Source organism: Athene noctua, chromosome 2 (assembly GCF_965140245.1).
Source record: "Athene noctua chromosome 2, bAthNoc1.hap1.1, whole genome shotgun sequence".
In the NCBI taxonomy this organism is placed as follows: domain Eukaryota; kingdom Metazoa; phylum Chordata; class Aves; order Strigiformes; family Strigidae; genus Athene; species Athene noctua.
This window is the reverse complement of record NC_134038.1, coordinates 16,931,610-16,957,217: the sequence shown is the minus strand read 5'-3', so window position 1 is coordinate 16,957,217 and position 25,608 is coordinate 16,931,610. Positions and strand designations below refer to the sequence as shown.

General features: G+C 39.3%; 1 protein-coding gene across 3 annotated transcripts in view; it reads right to left on the bottom strand.

Moving 5' to 3' along the window:
- The window catches only part of TRPS1 (transcriptional repressor GATA binding 1), a 218,133-nt gene that overhangs the window by 172,856 nt on the left and 19,669 nt on the right, over positions 1–25,608 (bottom strand). Inside the window, exons 1-3 of one of the 3 annotated variants that reach the window (XM_074898511.1) lie at positions 5,980–6,037; positions 5,677–5,835; positions 1,766–2,694 (exon numbers count right to left, since the gene is read on the bottom strand). In XM_074898511.1, the coding sequence (XP_074754612.1) occupies positions 1,766–2,694; positions 5,677–5,713 (966 nt within the window). In that variant the 5' untranslated portion in view covers positions 5,714–5,835; positions 5,980–6,037. Of the gene's footprint in view, positions 1–1,765; positions 2,695–5,676; positions 5,836–5,979; positions 6,038–9,925; positions 9,936–25,608 lie in introns of those variants that run through there. The other 2 variants (XM_074898510.1, XM_074898512.1) reach the window with 2 other exon arrangements.

Sequence of the window (25,608 nt, the reverse complement as noted above, 5' to 3'; positions counted from 1 at the left end):
GACTGATCTTAAGTAGATTGTCTATGGGCTGTTTCCTACCACTTTTTGTCTTCCCTGCAGTATCTTACTGCCAGGGTTTAGTAGACAAGTATAGTCTAGGTTCAGCTGTTTTATTTCTACTTCTATCAGTTCAAACTGAGATAGCTCACACATCTGTTTTATTTCTGAAAGCACTGCATAGGAAAAGTGTCCAGTTCATTCTAATCAAGCATAAACATTCCTATAAATAACTAAGGACCTAACGAAACAATTGTTTGGAGGAAATGAAAGTGTGTTTAGAAACTCAAATTCCTCTATACTGTATGCCTGAGCTGTTCCAGTTTGAATGTCTTCCTGACAGCATGGATCAGTTGCTCTAAGATGCTGTCCCTGGAGTCAGCAAACTGAAACTATAGCAGGAAATCCAGGTATTAACATCATACTATGTGCTAATTATAAGCCATCATTTCACATTCTGACATTATTCACTTCTAACCTCTTTTAACTAAATCACATATTTGCTTTCTAATCACAGTTTGACAGGAGAGAGTGTCTGACACAAGACAGTGATGTGATCTTTTAATAAGACAGCAGTTCAAAGATTGCAGCTTTTACACATAGTAACAACCTTAGTTTGATTTGCTTCTCCATAAAGAAGTTGTAGAATTTCTGAAAAAAGAGGAAAAGTTTAAATCACTTAAAAAGTTTCAAGTTCCTGACTTGTGTTCCGGTTTCAGCTTCTTACGTGAAGTTACATGTTAGCCATCTTAACCTGTTTTGCAAAATTTCTTTCCTATAGCTACAGTCTCTGTAAGCATTATTAAATATTTTATACCTTCTACCTTTTTATTTTAACATACCCTGGAGCTTTATCTGGTGATTACTATCAGGTTGGACATTTGAACTTGTTTCGTATACAAACTTTGTTACTTGGGGTTTTTTTTTTAAATCTGAATTTTTATAGCATTGAATACTGAGGTATCCTACCACATCTCTCAGCACATCTCTCAGCTCACTCATGAGTGGATTTTTTTTAAAAGCAGCATCAATTTATTTTTTTTTTAACTGGTTAAATATTAGCTGGTAAGAAATTAAGAGAGTCCACTCTTTCGTGATAAAAATAATTTATTTTGTTTTTTTTAAAACGGTGTCAGTAGCTTTTTCCCTACTCCAACTAGATGGAAAATGACTGAGGCAATAGCCCTTTCCTTGCAGGCATACTAATGTGAAGGACAGCATGGATTGCTGTTACTTTTTGAAATGTTTTAAATACCCATTGTGTATCCTGTTTTTCTGGCACTAGATAACTTTAGAGTTGCCAAGACTTGCCATTTATTTTATCTTAATAAAGAATGAATACGCCAAATCTTGACTCCCGGCAGCTGATAATTTAGGATTACATTTTTAATTTCCAGCTGCTGTCTTTTGTCTATCTGGTTGTTATTTTTCGTTATTATTTGCTCTTTTCTTTCCGTGACAGCAAACCCTTCAGATACGATTACCAATTCAGCAATTTCCCTGTTTGCTGAATAAGACCTTTTGCTATTGATCACCAAAATGACTAAATCACACACAGAAATATCACTGGTCAAAGAGCCACACACTCCTCTACAGTACAAGATGCTCAGCAGACCTGCAGAAAGCCTGATTAAAATAGACCAAAACAGAGGCTTAAGCAGGTTATATAAAATACATTAACCATGTAGGTAGGAGAGGCTTTGCAAATAACTGACTTTACAGTTGAGAAGGCTTTTAGCAGAAGTGGGGAGGCTGGGAAAATACAAACCTGCACATCGTAAGTCCCATTTAATAAGACAGGCCTCTGGGAATTGATGTCCTGCAGCACCCCTGAAAGCACAGTGCGGTTGACTTTCTGGAAGTCTTTGGAGTGGCTGAATTGCACCATGTTGTGGAGAGCCAAAATTTTAGTGTCGAGCTCAGCATCCTGCCTGGTGCGGTTGTGCAGTCCTAGGTGGTACTTGCGGAAGTGTTTGATGAGATCTGTGGGGTCGTTCCCATAGTAACCGTATCCACAGATGTTGCATTTGAAATCCTGAAGCTCTGGAGACAGAGGCGCCGTATCTGGGTTATCATTTACCAACAAATCTGCTTTAGATTTGTTCAGCCTTAAACCCCCATCTGAAGGCACTTGTGGGTTTTTTGAGGCCATGGGGACCGGGCTTGAGCCTTGGCCATCAGTTTGACCACTTTGCACTTGCACTGTTTCATCTGAAGCTTTTGGCGACATCTGATGCTCCTCATTTGTCTCCGCTGCATCTCCTGACGGGGTACAGACCACATCTTGGGTGTCATCTGCATCTGATTTTTGAGGAGACTTCAAGGGCTCACAGATTCCCCCAACAGCTGGAGATGAGAAAGCCAGCATATTTCTGTCTGTCACCTCATCATGAGGGAAGGATGGAACATTTCCTCCCTTATTGTGGCTTTCATAATTGAAGCCAGCCTTTTCACTCAGCACTGAGCTTTTCAAGTCCTTTTTAATGCTGGAAGATGGCTCTTGGACATGCGTGCAAAGTTCCTCCTTGTTATTTAACTCTGCCGCATCACCCTGGTCAGTGTTTTCTTGCATCTGCTCTGCAGAAAATTCTTTTTTCCTTCCAGACTCTTCACTTTCAGTACCTGTAGACTCAAGGGTCTGTACCTCACCTTCACTAGCAACGTTTCTTAGAGGGGGGTTCTTTTTCCGGACCATATCTACCACAGAAAGAAAAAAAAAAAAAAGAAGAAAAAAAAAAAAGCAAAAAACCCTATAGAATTATTCAAGATATGAAACAGATTATAAACCTGGCACTTCTTAAAGCATTCTGAATACATCAGCTTTTCAGAAAATTTTTGTCAAACAGATTTTTAGAATATGCAGAAAACTGGAATTTTACATTTTTAAAAAAATTACCACGCTGAGACTGAACTTAACTAAAAAGAAAAATTTAAAGCCTACAAAAACACTGTCATCACAGTGAGTGAAATACAGATTTCTTTATCTTTTTGGAAGATAACGGTCTGGCACAAATAATTTTAAATGAACATTCTTTTTAAAATAATTATAAAAAAATAAGGGAAAAAATAAACTTTTGCAGTCTAATGCCAATATACTGTACAACTACATATAATGTAGCTTCGCAAAAATACACCTAAAAGACAATCAGGAGGACTTAAGTTATTAGAAAGGAAACAGATTTAGGAGAGTAAGTAACTTGAGGTTTCAGAGAAAGTATTTTTCCTAAGCAGGTATGAGTTTCTCTATAGCAAAAGCTCCCCCTCCTACTGCCCATAAACTTCAAACAGGATTATATGGATATTCTAGTCTGGCCCCACAGTCCATTATTCATGTAATTAGTTCTATTTGCCAAACAAAGAGAAACTAACTTTATTAGGAAACCCGTTGTCAATAAAATTTTACAGGCTTGGATCCAGACATTTGACATTGCTGTGTGGCTGAGTTGGGATATACCCTGAAAACACCTGGAATCCACATGTATCTAAAGAGCCAAACCTTCCTCTGCCCAGTCCTCCTTGCAGACATAGCCACTACTGCTGTATCTGCAAGGACTCTTTCAGGATCCATTTCAGAAAGCTGAGGCAGGACAGCAGTAAGGATCAGAGAAATGAGCCTGCCAGCAGTGAGTTACCTGAGATTATGGAAGAATAAGTAATCAGACTACACTAAACCAAATTCCTCATCCACTACATATCGTCATCTTCCTCAGCCTACTTAGAGAAAATATATATATATGAAACTTCCCTGCACTCTCCACTGTGTGGTTCTGGATTTGATATTCATCACCAGCTGGTTTGATCCATTTGTGTTCACATGCTAGCTATGGGCAGAAGACAGATGTGATACAACTTTTTCTATGCTCTTATCTTTGCCAACACTGTATACAACGATAGATGTTTCTCTTTGCCGAACTGCGTGTGGTCCGATGGCAGCAGCCTGCAGTACCACACATGAGATGTGAGCTGCAGATTCAAGCAGGAGCCCCCATTCCCAGGCCAGCCACGGCCAGGCGCCTGCAGAGGCACTGGAGATACATACTGCTCAGCAAAGGGAGGACCACCTGGCGATTCTGGGAGCAGCACTGATGCGCTCCAAATGGTGCTGTATCCAGACCTTTAAAAGCCGTGGATGACCTTCTCAAAACAGCACTTTGAGAAGTACGGCTGGGGACAGAGGTTAAAAATAAAAGAACAGGCGTCTGTACATCCTCTTATTTACATCTGCTCCACATGAAAGGGCACTGTATGCTATGTTGATAAAAACAGACAACTTCTCAGGGGAAGTGTTCAGCTTGTGTCTTGGGCTGGCTCTGTTGTCTTTGTGGTTGAGCTGATCCACAGGCAGCATGGGCTACAGTGAGGCAGCTTTCACACAGAATGCCAGCTCGTGTTACAGAAATTTTGACACTCCGTGTGGTCTTAATAGGTTTCTCAAATGCCTACTGTGATTTCTTACTGTAGAAGACACACATGCTTGGGAACCAAGCGTCTTCTCTTTAATGTCAACCACACCTACCAGGATATGTATGCACTGAGTTTCTTTTTGTCCCCAATAACTTCTGAAGCATGAAGTCACTCAGTACTAAGAGAAAGGGAAGATTTCCTGTTGTGGTAAGAGAACTATTACAATACAGACTCAGCCTACTAAAACAACATGTGCATATATATAATTCAAGGTATAAAGATAGTCTTCAGCCTTTTAGCATTACTGTTTCTCTGTGGGACTTCATGAATGCTCTTGGTTAACACACTCTAAAAATATTTGTGAGCATCTCTGGTAGGTGTTCAGCTAGGTGTGTATTTTTCTCCTGGTTACACGTCCCAAACCATTTTAAAAATAATTTCTGTTTCAAAGCAGTTCATGGCAGAGGACAGAGAAAGGAGTTCTGACTACGCAGTGAAGAAAAATCAGAAATCGAGAAAGTAAACATCGTGACTGTTACCTCAGTCAAAATTAAACAAGACTAAATGCAATGTTTTAAAATGTTTTTGTTACAGATATTTTTGGCAGATAAGGAAAGTTTAGAGATTTGCTGTCTTCATGGCAACTGACAGAAGAGAGTCAGAGAAAAGGACAGGAAAAAAAATCCTATAAAGCAAAGCAAAGAAAAGAAAAATCTGGACTGTATACAGGCTAACTAGACACTACTCCAGATCTAGATACTTTGGTTCAAATTTTCCTGACATAGCTGTGAGTCTGTGTGTTAATGGAGGGGGAAAAAAAATCAATCTTATCTGCCTAATGGAGCTTCTTCATGTAGTATTCTACAGTTGGAGAAAGAAAGGAAAGAAGATAACATGGATTTAAATATAAAAGCTTTCTTAAGTTGAATTTATAAGTATTTTCCCCTCTTTTCTTTCAGCTTTAGAAAAATCATCTGTCATTTATTTGGTTGATATCCACTCAGGGGGACAGTAAGAAAAGACACAGGGCTTATTTTTTTGTCACTGAAATTCCACCACTATCATTTTTCAGAGACGTTTATGTAAATAAAACTACATTTGCAATACTCCTAAATTGAAGAAGCCATCCCCTAGCAAGTCATAAGTTAGATACAGAAAGAATATAGCCACTCTGAAGTTAGTATCTCTAAGACAAATAACAGATTGCACAATGTTTTATTGTGTGCCAAGAACGTTTTCAGTTAACAATTTCACTTGAAAAAATGGATCACATACTTGTAAAATCATACCCAGCATTGACTTCATAAGGCATGTGGCTTTAGAGTGCTTTTTACAATTATTAATTCTATTAGTCAACTAGCAGGCGGGCTAATGCAATTGTCTTAGAAGATGCACGGAAGACACAGAAGACATTTTGAGAGCTGATCTGTATATCTGCAAAACAAAACAAAAAAAGGTTTTCCCTCCTAAATTATGCATTCAAAGTATGGCTTTTACTTAAAAACATTATTACGTCTATTGTACATTCACATGCATCTATTAGTGGGCACTATACAAATAGTGGCTACTGTTCTCTACCTCCATTAAGCATGAGAAATCCCATGGCCACCTTATCCTCAGACAGACACACATGCTCCTGCACACACACACACGAAGAGAGACAAAAATTATCTCAGCAGATGTTCACCAAAAAACAAGTTTAAAGTAAGTGTTGAAAATGAGCTGGATAAATGCTGTAGAAAATAAAAGTGCCTTAAAAATTCACATATATTAACAGGTATTGTGCATCATAATGGGACTGCTCTAAAGACATAGATAATGGAATACAAATAACTGGTTCACATCCAGGCTCTGCTGTCAGCAATTGGAAGTTATCAACTGCTGTCTGCCTCGTGTCCCCCTTAAAACAAATTAGTGGTGTTACTTTCATTGTTAGTGGGCAACTTCCCAAATCTCAAAAATGTCATCACAATAATAAGCAGGTTTGCTGGGTGTTAGTAAAGAGGCCAAGTGATAAACAGCTATTGGGACTGAACTACCTTTTCATCACTAGAAATGGTCATCTTCCCAAATAAAATAATTATTAAGCTTGATGTGAATGAAAAGACTTCTTGAGTTGAGGGAACAACTCGTGTTGCAGAACTACTTTTTGGGCTCTGTAATCCGAGGTTTAGTACCTTATTTTCATTATGCTGAAATTACTTGTAAACCATGTGCCGTCTTTTGGTTGGGTTTTGGGGTTGTTTTTTGTTTGTTTGTTTTGTTGTTGTTTTTGGTTTTGGTTTTTTTTTTTTTTAAACCTGATATGATCATTCTCAGATATTTTAAAGTGGAAATATTTACAGTTTCCCTCAAAACCAGCCAAGGTTACTCTACACAGTTCATGCATCTGCAAGGTACAGACTTTTCTGTTCAGCAATCACTCACATCAGTTTATTCCTGGAAGCAACTGGAAGAAGTGGAAATTTCTGCTAAAATCAGTCTGTAATTCAGGATAATGAACTACCATAGAGACTAGTCTACTTCTTTTAAAAAATAAAAAGAATAGGCAAATTCTGATAATCAATAGTTTCTTATATGTGGTGAAGATAATGGCTAATAATCTGCTGATCATCAGCTCCACAATGGGTCATTGTTGCTGCTCATTACTTTTATTGAACGTGATGACTTGTCATCAAAGCCTATTTCAACAGCATGGTTGTTGCCTTGTGCTTGCGCTGCAGGTTTAGGTCAGATCTTAGTCATATGCTCTTTTTAAAAGAACAATACATTTAGAAAGATGTCTGAATTTTGTGAGATGCCACTGACTAATCTTTGTACAAGTGGATGCACAAGCAGACAGGAGCAAACTGAGTCAAGGGTCTACAAAGACTGTGATAGTATCAGTCAATATGCTGCAGCAACAAAAAGTTAAATGAAAATACTCATTTATATTCAACAGGCTCAAGTACGACTTCTTTGTTAAGGGGTAGTAAAATTAATACTTTTACACTCATATATATTACACACCCACACACAGACATATAATGCACATACAGCGCTTAAACATCAATCATTTTGCCAGAATAATGCAGCAAAAAATCATTAACTCTCAGTGTCTCAGCTTAATATATGTCTAATACTTACCTATCTCACAGGAGTGTTGTGAGGCTTAATTAATTAGTGTCTGTAAAGCACTTTGTGATCCTCTAATGAAAGGTGCTACATAGCACAAAGTATTATTAAAATCATTAGGACCACAAAAAAGCCCTGTGGAATTCCAGCCTACACTGTCTGTTGGGGTTGGGAGTGATCTTCTTATTAAAAGGAGACCGTCAAACTAATTTTCATAATTTTTTCAAGATCTTTTTTTCCCCCTTTGCTGTTGTGATAGCACGTTAGTAGCTAGAAATTTAATCTTATCATCTTAATAACATATACTCATGTAGTTTGTTACTGCAGGGCTAGAGAAGAGAACAGGGCTTTTGGCACTCATGTGGCTTTCCCTTTTAAGAAAAAAAAAAAAAAAAAAATCGAGAGACATATTTTGACACCTTCCCACACTCCACCCCACCAGGACAGCCGATCATGTGAGATTGCAGGATACTCACTATAGCCGCATGGGAAAATTCTGCTGTGGTTTTAATTTCTCTCTTTTTTTTTTTTTTCTTTTTCTTTCACAATTAAAAAAAAAAAAAAAGGCACAAAACAAACCCCAGCTTATTACACATAAATAGGCTACAAAGATTGTCTGCTGTGCTTTATATAAAAACGCTTAAGTGTTCAAAGTGTCAGCTATCAAGCACATAAAGTCCTAACAGATCTGGAGCCTTCTCACCACTCTCCATCTAACAGTTGAGCAGCTGTAACGCACACAAGCTCTGAAGCCAGAAGGCTCCTGTTTTGAGAGTGAGTTTCTGGGAAACCATCTCAGCGGTGCACTCTGTCCCTGGGCAGCCACTCCGCACCCAGCCCTCCACCGCAGTCCATCCCGCAGGGCTGGCCCAGACCTGCACTGAGCACAACCAGAAAGTTATCAAGCTAACCAGGACAGCCCACAGTTCAAAGGCCTTTATGTTTTCTAATTTAAGCTTTTAAAAAATATTAAAAAAACGCAATAATCTGTAAATACACTGGAAACTCCAGGTGAAATTGCTGCCTTCACTGAAGATTTTAGTTTAGATTATTTTAGATGTGAACTACCCCCAGGCTCAAACACAGTTGTACAGGACTGGCTAAAGCTCCAATCTTTCCACCTTCCCTTGTGGATACTTCAACAGCGAAATGACAGTACAGAGACATGCACAGCTTCAATCCCTGCCATCTCTGGCCAGGACGCAGAGCTAGAGGCAGTGACACACAATGCTTCTCTCTCAGCTTTGCTTGCGGTTCTCTGAGCAAGCCTGCCTAAAAACAACCAATACGTGGTCCCAACCTTTCTCTGCTGAGAAGGAAAAAACAACCCCTTTTGTGTATGGACTTCAAAAATCAGGCCAAATAAGCTTAATGACAAGCAACTCCCTCTTACAAGAAGGCCACTTCCTCTGCCTTTGGCACCAGTGTCTTCAAATACACCATATAAGACAGGGAACATAACAGCTCAAAGCAAGTAACAGACTAATTTTAGAGGACTTTTTAAGCTACACGTTTTTCTACCAGCCCTAAAACTGCATGGCCACTCTTTTCCTGCCTGCGACGGCTTAGAGTAGAACATGCCTCCTCATATCAGTAAAATTTGGCATGATCATTGTATTTGGTCAAAATATATCTGCTTGATATTCTACACTCTGCACGCTCCACTGAAATCATGATAGCTTCATCAATCTAGAAATGCGAGGAGAAAAACCACGCTTTTATGTCATGATAGTAGAGCAGTATTATAGCAAAACACTGTTGTTTTTCACCTTCCCTCTTCCGCATTTTCAGACTCTTCAGTTTGGTCCCTGATCACCATTTCGACAAGAACTTTTTGCAATTTTTTTTTTTTGACAAAGTTTACAACAAAGAGACAAGTGAAAAAAGCTGCAGTCTGTTCATCAAGTTTGCTCCTTCCCATTTACATTTACTTTCCCAACATTGATGGTTCTCAGATCTCTAAAGGTGCACTTTGGACATCTTAAATCTTGTTCAGCTACAGAGTGTCATCACCTTCAAACAACTCTCATCAAATAAATCTCTTATTAATTCACATCAAATTAATTCAAAACGATCTTTTCTATTACCATATGCTTGAGAACACAGCACTTAGTAGTAGTTATCTAGCTACTGGAATACATCTAACCTTTTCTATGGGTATAAAACAGACACTTGGTCATTTCAGAGAGTTTATGAGTGGCATTTCAAAACAGATTGTTTGAGCCTACTTCCAGGCACTTATTTCATTTTAAGCTCACTACTGAGGCAATCATGCAGACACTTTCAGGAGAAGTCAAAAGGTGATTTGTCTGAAGACACAACATGAGGTGGAATATTACGGTACCTTGCAACTAAAATGAAGAATTCTAAAACTGCTTTTATTTGAGGGTGCCTGAGCACATCGGTTTGCTGCTCTGCATTTCTTACTAGCCTGCTGCAGAAAGCTCGCTCCTACAAGACCTCCACTGCCATCCATCCAAGATGGGGGAGCCCAAGAAGGTAAAGATTTGCTTTGCCCTGGCTTCCAAAAATACTCTGTAAACACGACACCCATTTAAATCTCAACAAAGCTTGCGAAACAGGAAAATTAGTATCACTACTATTTTATGGAAAAATAAAATTATCTATCGAGAAATGCAAAAATCAAGGTGTTCAAGGTGACGTGAAGGCAGGGCTCTTTCCTAGTAACTGAATCTGGTTTCTCTTGATGTCCAGGCCCATATCCCTCTCTTGTATGTATTTCAGTAGAGTATGTCACCCTAGCGCTTGGCAAAAGGCCAAGATCCTGTAATTTAGTAAGGTACAGAAAAAGCACCTTGTGCAAAAGTCTAAATGCTCCAATTTATCATGAGAGTTATGGGGTAAGATGACATTTTATTTGTATGAAAATTAGTCTCCAAAACAGCATAAAAAGGCCACACTTTCAGAGAATATTGTGCCTTTGCTTCTCTGTTCTGCATTTATCTAAACTCATCTTTGTGTATTAAAAGTAGTTTAATTTTTATGTACTGATGCTGTTTTGCATGCTCCCCAATCTGTTGTTACTGCACCAGAGAGAATCCAGGCTGATTTGCTTACTGCAATAAAACAACTGACTTCTGCCAGGACTGACACCTCCTACGGGAGCCCTGCCATCCTCACTGAATCTTCTGGTTATTCTATTAATTTGCTGTCGTTACACTTTATAGGATTGTAGAACATTCCCTGTTAGATGAGACCAGAGGTCCATTTAGTCTAGTGTTCTGCCTTGGAAAATGGCCAATACCAGATCCTTCAAAGAAGGTTCAACTGCCCTCAGACAGATACAGAATCACCTAGCTCTGTGAAAAATAAATCGCTCCTAATCTTCAACACTTAGACAGTGACTTACTTTCTGAAGAGCAAGAGGGTTTATAGCCCTTAATTATCTCTCACATTCTACAATTTGTTGTTAACTAAGTCTGTATACCCCCACTTCCAACAAAAATGTCCAATATCTATCTGAACATTAGAACAATCCTGGTATCAGTGATATCTTGTAGCTCTCACTTTACAATCTAATTACAAACTAAAAAAAAAAACCAAACAATATTTGAAGCATTTTGAATTTGCTTCTTGTTAATGGAGTAGAGTTTCCCCTCAATTGTGTACTAGCGAGACTCAAGGACCCTCTAGGCTGCAGTTACATCTACCATATCCCCCCTATTCATCCGTCTTTAGTCTTTAGCTTAAACAACCACTGTATTCTCAAACTCTTCTAGTAGGTGTGGTGATCTCATATGTTTCAATTTCTTTTCAGCCTAAGTAAACTGAAAGTTCTTTGTAATCCAAATGTCCTTTGAAGACAATGGGAGTTTAGGGTTTGCAAATGACTCAGAACTGAATCTGAGTTGAGTGTACTGGCAGAGGCAAGCACAGTGTTACCTTGAGATGAATGAGGAATGAAGATGACCTCCTGGCTCCTAGGCAAGAGCAATCAGGTATGGATACAAGAAGTGACTCATTTGTTCTTTTGCATTAAGAATATAATGGACTGATCCTATTTCCCTTGAAGCTAATGGCAAAAGCCCCACTGACTTTGAGAGAAGCAAGACTGAGATGTGCTGTTCCTTTCTGCCAGGGGAGCCCTGTGATATGAAAGAAAGGCATCAAAGTTCCCTTGCTTCAGTCAAATGGAACCAAAAATTATTTGGGAGAAGTGGAGCAGATGGAGGGGAGAAAGACGATGGTTTTGTCTAGCATTTTAGAAAAGTTTAAACAATTTTGTTTCCAAATAGAGGTAGAAAAAACCCCACTTAGAACAGGGTTGAAATTTCAGCTGGATCAAAACTAAAAAGTGGGAAGGAGGCATAAGTCTACAGCCTGGACCTGAAACAGCAGTATTAAATCATCACTGGAGAGGGCATTATTGCAGTACTTTTCCAGCCAGACTAGAACCAAGATGAACATGAGTTTGCAAAAATGTCCTTTTTTTTAAGAACAAAATTGGCAAGGGTTTCCAGACACGAGTTACATAGGTAACAGAGGGCAACCAAGGGCAACAGAAGTTGAGCCCATGTACATCAAAGCAGACTTTGGTTTTGGGTACCTATCCAAACTGAGCCTTCAAAGGTTCTGATGTTGCCCTATTGTTTAGCTTCAATCTTGTCTAAGCTTGCTCAGAAGAACCCACATTCAGAAGTATGGGAGAAGGGAAAAAGAACACACATTTTCCAAACTGTGATTTCAAAACAAAACAAAAAAATGTAAATCTATATGCTGCAGGGTAATACTGGTAAGCGTGGCTAGCTATTGTTGCTCCATGCTTTTCAATTTCCATATATTAGCATTCATTGCTGACATTATTAAATCCAAAGCTATTTGGATGCTTTGATCAGCAAATTGAATCTTGAGTCTATATATGATGTACCTATATTCACGTAAAGTTTACAAAACTATTGTATTTCCCTATTCTAACTCTTCCCCCCACATGCTGTGAGTTTCCATATATCCCACAGCCATACATTCCAAACACAGACTATTTTATTTAGTAATATATTCAAGAATTTAGATAAAAAGAAAAGCAATGGAAAATGTTTGGCAATCTCTATATAAACATTTTCTATACATTTGGGTTGAATCATCCAGTAAACTCTCATCCTGATATGCCTGTGACAGATAAAACTTTCATCACCAATATACTCTCTTGACTTGGAGGTCTGGATATGGGGGAACCATATTATAAAAATCTCTTATACCTTCTATGGCTATCACAAAACTTAACATCACATTAAATATAAGCAAGTCAGAATTTTGGCACTGATTTTCCACTCAGCACAAATAACCCCACTCTCCATTGTGAATGGGGGAGAAACAACAGCAGTGGCAACCACAACAAAAGAGTGGATTGTGTGTTCCCTACACAAAACAGAAAGCTGTGCCTATTCAAGAAATCTTGGCCATTTGTCAGAAATTAGAGAACTGACGTTGGAGCCCAATATTAGCTCCAGCCAAAGCAGTGGTGAATTACCTTGCCTTTGGAATCATCCCTATTGACTAGGAAAGACTTTCTGTTGTAGCACATATCATATGGTCCTCATGCAGACTCAGAAACACTGAGCCACTTTCTTAAAAGAAAACAAAGTAAAATGAAGAAAGAAAAATAAAAGACCAAAGCGAATGCAAATAGCTTCACTGTGAGTGGTTTGTCTATTATTTGCCCTTTTTATCTTTTATTTATGTTTCTTTCTGAACTGAGGAATGAAGTGAAATGCCAATGAGAAAGCTACTCTTAAAATGCCTCCACCATAATGATTTGTTATGAAACTGCTTTAAAACAGAGAAGCATTTTTCAGATAGCCATAAGAATCAAATGCACGTATTCACTGAGGAATACGATTTCTGTTTTACCCATTTCAATTCTGGTCGGAAATGGAGAAAGAGGGCACAGAATAAGAAGACTCCTCGAGACGTGATGATGTGGCTTTGCAGAAGCTTCATACAGCAAGTGCTGACATTCCTTTAAAACTGGCAAGGGGTGCCAGCGTCAGCCTGTTGACTGCTGGATGAATATATATAGTGCAAATAATGCTGTTCTTGAATCAGTTTTTGCCCAACTCCCACATAAACTTTCTATGGGAAAAATCTCATAATGCCTGCATAAGTGATTTTATGAATCTAGCTTTCAGCTTTTGATAGAAGATTTCTTACTCTCTGGCTTTGATTCTTTATTGCATGAAGGGGTAGTGCCAAAAGCCCTCACATTAGCCTTGACCATACAGACATCGGAAATTTAATTTAAACCTTGGCAATCTGCCAGGATCATAAAACACATACAATGAAGATTTAAAAATTGATTTTTTTTTTGAGAGCTAAATATGTAATTTCCACAAATGCAAGGATAACACAGGTTGCAGAATCCACACGCTGCAATGTATAAATGGCACTAAAATTACCGATAGGAGTTGTGTGGAAATCTACGGTCTGCAGAGAACAAACAGAAGTGGATAGTTGTTTTTCCCACTGAAGATACATTTTGAAATGAGTTGGACACTAACTGTATCTCTTCTCCATCAATAATACATCTGAATGTTCCTTTAAAAAAAAAAAAAATCTAAAATAACTTCTCTTAAAAAAAGTTACACAGAGGTACAATCACAGATTATGCCAGTACTTCCATTTTCAAAAATCCCCTATATGCAAGCAAGCCTTACCGCACTGCTCCTGTCTTCCTCCTCAGAGCTGCCTTCTTGCCACCTCCTCAAATCCCAATCTGGTACCTCACCAGTTTTAAGAAATATCCGGCAATGATGTAGGGCTGATTTGTTGCACTGGGATATATCCCACAAAAATGGAAAGCTTTTGCCATGTTTTCACTTATAAAGAAAGCAACTTATTAAAGCAACTTCTGGGTTCACTGGCATCTTGGAGTCTAAAAAAAGTCCCAAAATTATTTGCAGAGGCTACAACAGCACCTTCTTTGAAGTAGTGTTGCAACTTGTGCAAAGGAATTTGGGATGTACCTGAGATCTGAAGGTGCGGGCTACAAATTAACACAGCCAATTAGGTGGAGAAGCTTAGAGTCCAACACAGATGGGGCAAGATAACCACAACTGAATAAAAGGACTGCCAAATGTAAGCCAGTTGGCTGAGTATACCTCCCGTCACCCTGCTCTGCTAGCTGCTGCCCAATCAATAATCTGTTTGCTCTCCCCATGCCAATCAATCTGAGCTAGGGTTGCTTCTAATTTTTCAATCTAGGAATAGTTTCAGAACATCCACAATTGTTATTTCAAACAACTCAAGAGATAAATGTTTCATCCACACATCAGCGTGCAGATTCTTTCCAAAATGGGACTAGTCAAAGAGTAAATAATTACTCCTGTAACAGTTTGATCTGATAAACCACAAGACATAAGGCTGCAAAAGGATCTCCTGACCATTAACAGTCAGGAGAGAATCCAGCTTCTAAAATTACCTGATTAACTGATAGAGGACCCAAAAACTGTGATAATTCTGTAGAGAATGCTTCACAATAGATATAGGCTTTTTTAGAGATTAGCATTAGCTATAAATTTCTTATCCCCTGAAATCTGGTACAACTGGATTTATGCTGCAAAAATGCCTTGTTTTACAAGAAGACAAAGATGAAATCAGAGCCAATTAAATTTAAGCATCTCTTAAACAATTCTTTTGTTAAGCTGTATGTATTGAAAGAATAAGAAGACCTGAGAGGAATTAGAAATTATCTTCATAACTTGTCCATGGCTTCTCTTCTTGTGAGTAATGAGAACAGCCCAAGATCTCACAGATAAAAATCTTAATGTCATGAGACATTTGTACAGCCATTTGTACGTAGATAACAAGATGAGCATATGTATGCATACATGACATAAAGAACAGTGACTGCAATAAAGAGAAGTCATGTATTTGTGAAATAGCTGATACTTGGGTCTTCTCCAGCATGAGAATCTACTGTTCAGACCAAACACAGATTCAAGTCATCCTTTTTTCAAAAAATAACCTTTTATGTCATGGAATCCCACAGTGTCTTGACAGGCCCTGGCCCATTGATAGTAAAATATTTACTCTTTATGAACGCCAGATCTAAAGCATTGATTTGCTTTCCCATCCTATTACACACCAAGTTGTTGCAGCTCTGGATCTCCCTTGAGTCTGAAACAAAAATGCCCAACAACTATGCCCGCAACACTTGCTCTTCATCCGCACACACAAGATGGCATGCTTGTCTCACTTCAACCCCACAAGTAAGTCTGTATTACTGCTCACAGCATCAGGGATAATTAGAGGTTGGGCACGGAGGTGGTAGCGCTGTTAGCAAGCGGAGCAACACGCTCCCACACCACCGATGGCACCAGCAGTGCTGCAGGTACGCCTGGGCTGCGGCATCTGCAATGTCGTGTACACACAGACCTGCTGTTCTCCCTTCCCAAGATCAAATACAGGACACAGTAGGGGCTTGGAAACTGCAAATCCCAGAAGAAAGAAATGTGGCTTCTCTAGCCCAAACGGAACTTTGTCTACCTAGAATGCTTCTGGCCTCTGAGCTAAAGGGTAGTTGTGTAATTCAACGGTATGCTGTAATGTGGGGAACATACACACACTTGATTAGACTCCGAAATTACCGAAAACTAGCATCCCCCTTGCGTCTTTCTAACTGCTTGACATATCAATGCCTAATGTCTCATTAGATTTTGATTTGAATCATGATTGTACCATCACTGGAAATACAGAAGAACGAGACATAAGATTGGGGGGCAGGGGGAAGAGGGTGCATTACAGAGAGACTGGACTTCAGAAACATCCCCAAAATATTAAAATCAGCAACAAAAACTCTGAGAAACAGCAAGTCTGCAAAGGGTGGCAGAATAACGATTACGTGCTCCAGATCCAGTGGTTCGCTCATCACAGGTAGAGGGAGTTAAGACTTGTTTGGATTTAAAGAACCACCCTTTTTTTTTCCTTTTCTTTAAAGACAGATGTGGAGAACAGAAACAACAGGAACATTGTTGTACCTGTTGATTTTGCTCACATTCACTATAAAAGCTTTGAGAAAACAAAAGTGACCATGCTTTATTTTAGATATAGCAAAGCCTAAGACTTTTATTCATGTGGCAACTACACACTTTTAATTATACATGTAGGCCCTTCATGTGTCCTTTATACCGGTAACTAGCTGCTAATCACCTTCTGCAAATCCCTACATTTTGCCCTGAATTCACAGCATCACAAGTCAATTTGGTTCTTGAACAGGGCAAAAAGGAAATTTGTCTTGGGCTGTGCTGGAGCTGCCATGTGAACACTGTAACTGAGATTCAAGAAGTGAGGAAATGCCAATGGTTTAGACATCAAGATGAGCAAAAGGAAGACCATCTTGCAAGCTCGCACTGCCACGGCGATGCTGTGCAAATTGGAAACAGTGAACCCACAAGAAAGCACTAGGCCGGGATTTCTTTTCACTGTCAGTTGAACTGCTTCTTGCAATTAAGAAATATATGAAGGTTAAAGTGAGAAAATTATTAAAATGCATTGATAGAAAATGAATTCCCAAAGAATACTCAAAAGGTTAATCAAGAATAGTCTATCAGCATAAGATACTGTGGCAACACAGCATTTCTGAAGCAGACGGCCTGGCATTTACTTGCTTTGCTACATGAGAAAAACCTAACATCAGACCACGGGTACATCTACACTGTGGGATACACTTCTGCAGCTCCCAGCTCCAAATGCACACTCTGGCAACATCCTGACTACACGTCAGAAAATCTGGTTTGGCACCATTCTCCTACGCACTTTGGACTCCATCAGTAGAAACCCAAGTGAACAGACAAAGTGCAACGTGCGCCATCCAGCAGATCAGGATTGTGGTGCCTGGCCTGCAAAAGAGATACAGCAACTGCTCATTGCTGGCTTATGCTTCCTATAAGCACTCCACATATGAGCAGTATTAAAGAGACACTTTTTGCTCTGGCTTATAAAGTAATGTTTTCATTATTATTTCATATATTTTTTTTTTTTCCCTGCAACAAAATAGTAGATCATTAAAAGAGAGGAGGGGCAGTCCCTATGGTTAGACAACTAACCAAGGACTGGGAAATGTCTCTTAATTTCCTTTGTGTCCTCAGAAAAGCAGCATCATACGCTAACCGCTCCCACTCCGAAACAGCCATATCATAGCTATGTTTATACTGTTTTTGTAACACTCATCAAGAAGTGAGCCTGGTCTTGAGGCCAAATGACAAAGCAGACTGCAACTCTAATAGTTCAGTCTCAAGTCACCTCTTTCCACTTGAACTAGTCCATCAGGGGTCTGAAACAGCTGCATCATGAATGATCTAACAAGACAAATACCCAAGCGAGTTTATTCAGAAAGTACTAAAGAAACTGGATGATGACAAAGTTTTTCAGTATCTTCAATCTAGAGAAGTACTGAGATACTGTACAGAAAACTATTGAAAATTTTATTACAAGTTGGAATGAAAATTAGAAAGGAAGAAGAGTGCATTCTCTGTGAAGTAACAATTCCTGGCACCTTATTAACTGTAAATGATATAAAGAAGTAAAAGAGAAAGAAAAAAACATAGTAGTTGACCACAATTATAAAATCACACTTCAAAACGCCTTATGATGTCCCAGGCAAGAATTTTAGCAGAAACAGGTAAGTAATAATGTCACAGATGACACTGCATTAAGAAAACTATTTGAAATGTTCAAAAAAGATTAATTTTAACTAACACTAATGAAAATATGAAAGATGGGACTCTTCTCTATATGAACATGTGAAGTGCAGCTCATACTGACTAGTAACACAATTGCTAGTAGCAGGTAAACATTAAGGAGGGAAAAGCTTAGGATCATGTTGGCATAAGAACAAATAGACTAGCCATGATTAACTCTGGGCTGAAAATGAGAAGGAAGGATTTTAACTGACAAAGCAGGGAGGCTATGAAACATCCTTCCACTAGACGCAGTCAAGGCAAAAAAAACCCTACCTAGTTTAAGGATGAAGGTGGGTCACTTCATAAAATGGATTACATACAGTGGTTGATGTTCAAAGAGCTACACACTGTCCACAATTCCCACAGAACTTCAGGACAACATAAAAAAAATTCACTTTTTCAGGGTATGTACAGACTTACTACTATTTCTTAAAAACGTACGTGCCGCGGGCACTGTTTCTCAAAAGCAGATGGGGAAAAGGCTATTCTTTGCTTCTATCCTTTTTTAAAAAATATTTATTTTCATAGTGACTTTCTGCATTCCCCTTAAAGCCAATAATCTTAAAAAGACAGTATCTTCTGCCTCCAAAGAAAATACAAAATATGTAATGTTTCCTACTCAGGCAGAAGGAATTAACTGTAACATTAACAGTATCAAAGCTTTTGTCAAAAAGCCACTTCCATCCTTTCTATCTGTCTTAGCAAGCACTTATAGTGACTGTGCCATATTCCAAACAGGCATTCTACAGTTCTTTTTGTATTTTAAAGACAGTTTAGTTATTAGGAAGGCAATAAGGAGGGAATTCTTGAGCCCTCTACACAGGTTCACAAAAGACATACACGGGGTTACCCACACTGCTTTGCCAGGACAACCCAACCAGAGCTACATTTAACAGTGGGAAGAAAAAAAATAAAAAGATAAAGTTATTTTCAGTAAATTGTACACAAAGTCTAAGCAGGACAGAGGTCTACAACTAGGATGCACCTAGAGCGAGTTACGGCAGTTTGAGGCTACACCTTGCCAGTCATCTGAAAAACACTGATTGCCTTTTTTTTTTTTCCCGTAAGAAAAACCACTTGTTACAATTGTGAATGCTACAGTTTTCAAATGAATTATATCTATTTGGATAAAACCAAACAAATAATAGTTGATGCCTGCTGCTCTCTCTAATGAAGAAAATGGAAACTTCTGCTCCGATTCAACATGGACAGAATGATATCCATCTCCCTGCTCATTCTTGGAGCTACCCCATCTCCCTAGCTTTTTGAACACTCCTGTTTTCATTAATTCACATTTCAAAAACAAAGCTGGCAACAGATGGCTAAGCAGAGAAGTCTTATGTGGTTAAACTGACCAACACAACCCTTACAATTCCTAAAAAGCTTTTTATGGGGTTCATTTGGGCCTGACCAACCTTCACACATTATTTTGGTTTAGCTGTGTAAACACCAGGCCATTTGCGCTAGTTTCTTTTTCCATGATAGCTCAATATACCTCTATTGCTTTTTTCTTTCTGCTACACTGAAATGTATTTCAGCATGTATTTATTCATAGTATATACTGTTTGCTAGAACCAGAGCTCTTCAATAACCCATGATTTGGCAGGCCTTTCCAGCATCTCATTTCTGCCTGACGTATCACCTGAAGCCATTTTTCCCCTGGTAATCTATTGAATATTTTTCTTCTGCTTGTGACAATTGCAGAGATTCAAGATGTCCCCCACTAAATAGGTACAGCACAGAGGAGAGGGTTAAGTCTAACCAAATTCAAAGCTTGGTGACATTCCTTGGAGGAAGCAGAGTTGTCACCGAGTCAAGCAGGGGGTGCCGCAGGCAGATCCAGTAGCCAGGATCTGAAGGTGCAATTTCACGATGGGCTTAAGCCACGCTGGTCCTGAAGGAGTCCCTGCCCTTCCCCTCACCCGCCGCCGCCTGTGCGCCCAGGCCCTGCCCCGTGCCTGCACCCACGCCTTGGCCAAAACTGCCCTGCTTGCGCCTCGGGGCTGGCAGGAGGCTGGTCGGACTGCCCCTTTCAATGGCAGCTCAGGCTTGGATTAAAAAAAGCTCACTTCTCCTCAGCTCATTTCCAGCCCAGCTCGCCTCTCCTCACCTACCTTTGCAAATTTCACCAGCGCTGGAACTGTACTAAGGTTGGTCCCACACAAACCAGGAAAGGGTCACACACCTCGAAAACCTCCAGCAGAGTCCACATCAAACCATTACCTGCTCCTCACCCCAGAAGCACTAGCAGGCAGTTCACCATGCTGAAAGTCCTCAGCTGCAGACCGTGCATCCAGCCTGCCCAACCGCGAGAAGGCTGCATGCAGTCCAAGCACTGCCACCCACCCAGGCAACCAGGCTCCTGCACATCTGCAGCCCTCCTTGCCAGTCTACAGGGTAAGCAGAACCATCAAGAAATGATGTGGGGCAATGAAAATAAGCCAGACCATACAGGAGTGAGTGGTTAAAAAACCTTCTTCAAAAGAAAAAGAGAGACAGAATAAAAGATTTCAGGAGAAAACAATCTCTATCTGGCAGGAAATATATGTGCTGCCTTCAGAAAAGTAAAATCATTATTGCAAGAAAACTGATTCATTAAATAACATGCAGGGCAGGATTATAATGCCTTCCTTGTCATTAAAATGCTTTGAAACTATACTTCTGTTAAGATATGCTAATGATATTCAGCCTTTGTATTACACAGCAGAAGCTACGCTCTGGGTGGAATTTAGTGTGCTGTATAGCACGGGAGTTCAGGCAGTTATTAGTTCACATTGACTGTAACCATGTTTAAAATGCACACAACTGGCCATACCATACAGAAACCAGATATAAAGGTGATAAACTGGTCCATACCAGGCAATACATTCCCTTTCCACAGGGGAATCTCCTGCTACAAGTAAGAATCCTATCTTTGCATACTCTTCTCTAAAATCAGAAGCCCACTTGCATGCTGAAAGTCAGTTGCATTTTTCCCCCATGTCCACATCTGAATGCTACTATTAGACTTAACACTATTAGAAATAAACTATCAGTTTATGTTTACCCTTTTGCCTAGTAGTTCACGGAGTTTTCTTTCAGTGATATTAAGTTCTGCCACATTTTGACCAATTTACTAAGTCCTTATTAAAAATAGCAAAATACAGGCTCCAAAACCCAGCGGAATTGGCACAATCAAACTTCCATGTGATTTATCAGCTTCACTGTCACAGTAACTAACTCAGTGCATTTTTTTTGCTTGGTTCTCTTGGTAAGCTGTCAGAAGTCACTCTATCAAATAGAAATGTAACACTATTTTTATTGCTTATCTCTTTTGCCCTGGGTTACATCAGTAAGTCATCTCCCTCTGTCAACTTGACAAGAGTCTTTTTGGTGTTGACCTTAAAAGGACACAGCTGTGACAACTTCGGGGTTTTTTTCTTTTAATAGTTCTCAGCTGAGTATTTGTCCCTGGTAGTCCTGGTCTTCATCCGGCACTGTTTTACCCCTTAGGTGGATAAGCACAAAGCTTTGGTCATTCAGTCTGATGCTATTTTCCAGCCTTTATTGCAAGAAGCACTGGAGAAGTCAGAGGTAGATTTTATTCCAGCAAAACCATGAGTAATTACAAGAGGTCTTCTAGATTTGGTTTTATTTTCTTAATGCTCTGTAATTAATGAATGTGAACATACATCCTTATTTCCACAGCCTTAGCTCAAGATATTAAAGAACTCCAGTCCCTGGACTCAGTCCCCACCAGCATTTTCACTCATGTTACTTAAATAATTGTGTCTGACTCTCTCTAGGTCACAGAATTTGAAGATCAGGGTCAAAAACCTGCTCGGGATTTCAGAATGAGAAAGGAAGAATATACTATCAACTATATACTATCAACTTGTCTTAATACAATACTCCAACTAGGGTACATTGGGAAAATACAAAAACATTTAGGTAATCTGAAAGCAGCACGTAGTATTTCTTCCACACACCATCCAATAAATGCAACACATTACTGATTTAATGAAATAGTATGATTTTGTGCCAAATTCCTCAAAAAGTAAAGAGGAACAGGTATACAGCATATTGCAAATTCAATGCACTATTTGCACTGATGGTTATTTACTTTAATCACAGCCATTTCTACTTCACCAGTTTTCGTCATTAAATTGGCAGGCCAAAAACGTCAACATACACAACGAGGCTAGAAGTGTTTTCACTGTATTTCTTATAAGTGACAACTCAGCAAATAATTATTAAAATATGTCAGCTGTAACTAAATGTAGTTTTATCAAAGGAAGGAGTCTTCCTTCGGATAATGACTTGTAGATATCATACCTATATGAACTTAATTAAGCAGTTACACGGCTCAACGTCATCTTTTGCATTTACACGTTTTTACATTGATACATTAAGAGATTTCATTCCATGCTTTCTATTTACTATGTAAGGTTTTTTATGCTTTATGAAAGCTGGAATTAAATTAAAAATCATTAAAAACCTCTTTAAAGTATTGCTCATCAGTTCAATGATGCCTGAGGTATGCAAGAAAGACAAAAAAGACATTTACAAAACCTGTTTTGCATTTAAAACTAATTTAAACAAAAAATTACATGTGATTTGTTCACTACACAATTGTTCATCCAATTGTTTTGGTTTATCTCATTTTAGAAGTAACAAATTTCATCATCTCATGCTTTATTTTCATCCATAGAATAGAAAAGGAAAATAAGCTTTCTGTTGCCTTTTTTTTCCCCTGGTTTCGGGTAATCTTAGTTTTGAAAATGAGAGTCACTGAGCAGAATATAAAATGGAGAAAACAGTGTCACTGCACCAGCAGAGGAAGCCTCTGGCAAAGCCAGTTTAATCACTTCCACAAACTGGTTCCAGGTGTTTAGCTAGCCATTTCCACCAGGATAGTGGTGTGACTTTACTTAAAACTTTGGCAGCAAATAGGTAAATAAACACAATCAAACAGCACATCAAGTTGTGTAGACTTAGACCTTAACACAAATCAAAATCTGAAAGTCTTATTTTTAAAAGGTAAATATATAAGTCTTTTTTTAAATATAGGGGGTTTTATTTAAAAAAAAAAAATATTTTGTCCTTAAGCATTAATTATTATGTACCTTTGTTATTCATATTAGATTAGTTAGCAGTCCAGGGACTGTTTTAATATTACTGCAGTAGTTTCATATAACATCTTTCGGGATAGAAAACATGCTTTAATATGCTATACATTAAAAATCAAACCACATACATGATGCTACCAGTTTCGTTATGCTCCTGCAAGTATCTGCAACATCAGACTATTATGCATGATGATCACAGAAGAGAAAAACCTAACTGGCAGAAGTCTCAATGGGCTTAAACCAGAACAAAAAAAGTATACTTAATTTATGAGCTGAAAGTCTGCCTGCAGTTTGGCACATACAGCACATCACACCATGTAATTTTATAAAAATCAAATAACTTTGCAAATCACTTCAAATATTTCCTTTCTCATTGGTTTTAATCATGTTTGAAAGGAAAGAAAAAAATTACAGCATGAAATGAAAGCAAAATGTAATGATCTAGGACCATAATTCTCCTGAACAAACGTTCCTAAATCTTTGTATCATGGACCACTGTCAAACTTCAAACGTAACAGGGAACTACTACGCAGCCTTCACATCAAACTTTTAATTAAAACCCCTAAATGGATGATATGATACTGCAGATCAGTATCATCCCATGATTATATGTGTCTGCAGACCACAATTTAGAAACAAATATATTAAAGGATTAATTTTCTAAAGGGAATACTAGTCTCTGGACTTCTCAGAATAGGCATTTTATATATTGAGATACTACACAGTATCTTAGCATGCAGATACCTTAAGACCTCCATTCTATGAGGTTTAAATAGTACAAGTGAAAAATACCAGTTTGAGACAGGATTTTTTCATGAAATGTCATGAGACAATTCCAAGATGATTGTATAAAAAAAAAATAAATTACTTTATCCTGCCATCTCCCTCTCAATCTAGATTACTGGGTTGGTTTTTTTTCCAAGCAAACTGACCAGACACACATCCTCTTTATTATAAAGTACCCATAAAGTGAGCTCAACAAAGTGATTTCCAAAGGTGTCCTAGAAAGGTCCTAGAAAACCTCTACTTGCTTCGGGTCAGGCTTATCACTGCAGAAAGTGGAACAGAATTCTGGGGTTTATATGCGGGTTTTTATATATTTGCAATATAAAATTATGTTTCATATGTATGTACATATATATATATGAAGACGGTCAGAAGGTAAGGCGGGGGGGGGGGGGGGGGGGGGGGGGAAGAGAGACTGTATTCATTCCAAGGGCTTAAAGTTTATTTAGGAAAAAAGAGAGAGAAGATTGTCCTGAAGCTGGAGTGGGACAGCCGTGACTGCTGGTTTCTGCCCAGGACTTGAGTGACAGAGCGGGGGGCAGAGTCGTTAATCACCGCCTCCTGGGAACCGGGCAGAGAGAGAGGGAGCAACCGCCTTCCGCAACGCTTCCTGCGATAAGGCGGCCGGCGCTGGCACACGGACACGGACACGCACACACGAGGCAGCAACGCGTTGTAAAGCGCTGTTCACGCGACTGCAAACGTGACCCTGCACCCCCGGCGCACACACACCCGCAGAGCCCTTCCAGCTCTCGCCAAACGTGCTTCTGGGGGTGCGGAGACCCGGGCGGGCAGGGGAACCCCCCCTCCCCTCCCTCCGCAGCCCGGCGGGGGCAGAGCCAGCGGCAGCCCGCCCCGGGCCGCGCCGTGCCCCGCCGCCAGCGCTTGGCCGTGATGCTCATTCACGACACGGACCCACAACTTAAACGCTGAACAAAGGAAGCCGGACCGATACAGCGGTACAGCTGCGTTTTTCTTTCCTTTTTCTTTTTTTTTTTTTTTTTTTTAAGGACGATCCCAGAAAAACTTTCTTCGCTCAGAATCAACCTGGTATCCCCCCGCCCCTTCTCAAGCCACTGTTAAGTCTTTGAAGACTTGGAAAGTGTAAATAAGGTAGGGGAGACAGAAGTACAGGCATTAATGCCAACACGTCCCCATATCATCCGATAACTTCCCCTTACATGCACAGTACAATACGAGTTTGCTGATCACAGCTTTTCCACTGTACCAGAGCCAAGTGCAGGCAATTACTTACACTTATGTAGACTTTTATAAGAGATAACAGTTATCTCTATTGAAAAGGCACAAGCTGGTTTTTTTCTTTTTTTTTTTTTTTTTAGATTTGTCTTTCATTACTAAACTAGTTAAAAAACACAAAGGGGTTTCTGTGCAGGGCACTGATTCACCCACCCCTCTGCAGAGCCCCACAGCGGGGAAGAGCAGGCGGCCTCCTCGCACCGCCGAGCAGCGTTTCACCCAGGCCTGGAAAAGCCGTGCCGTAA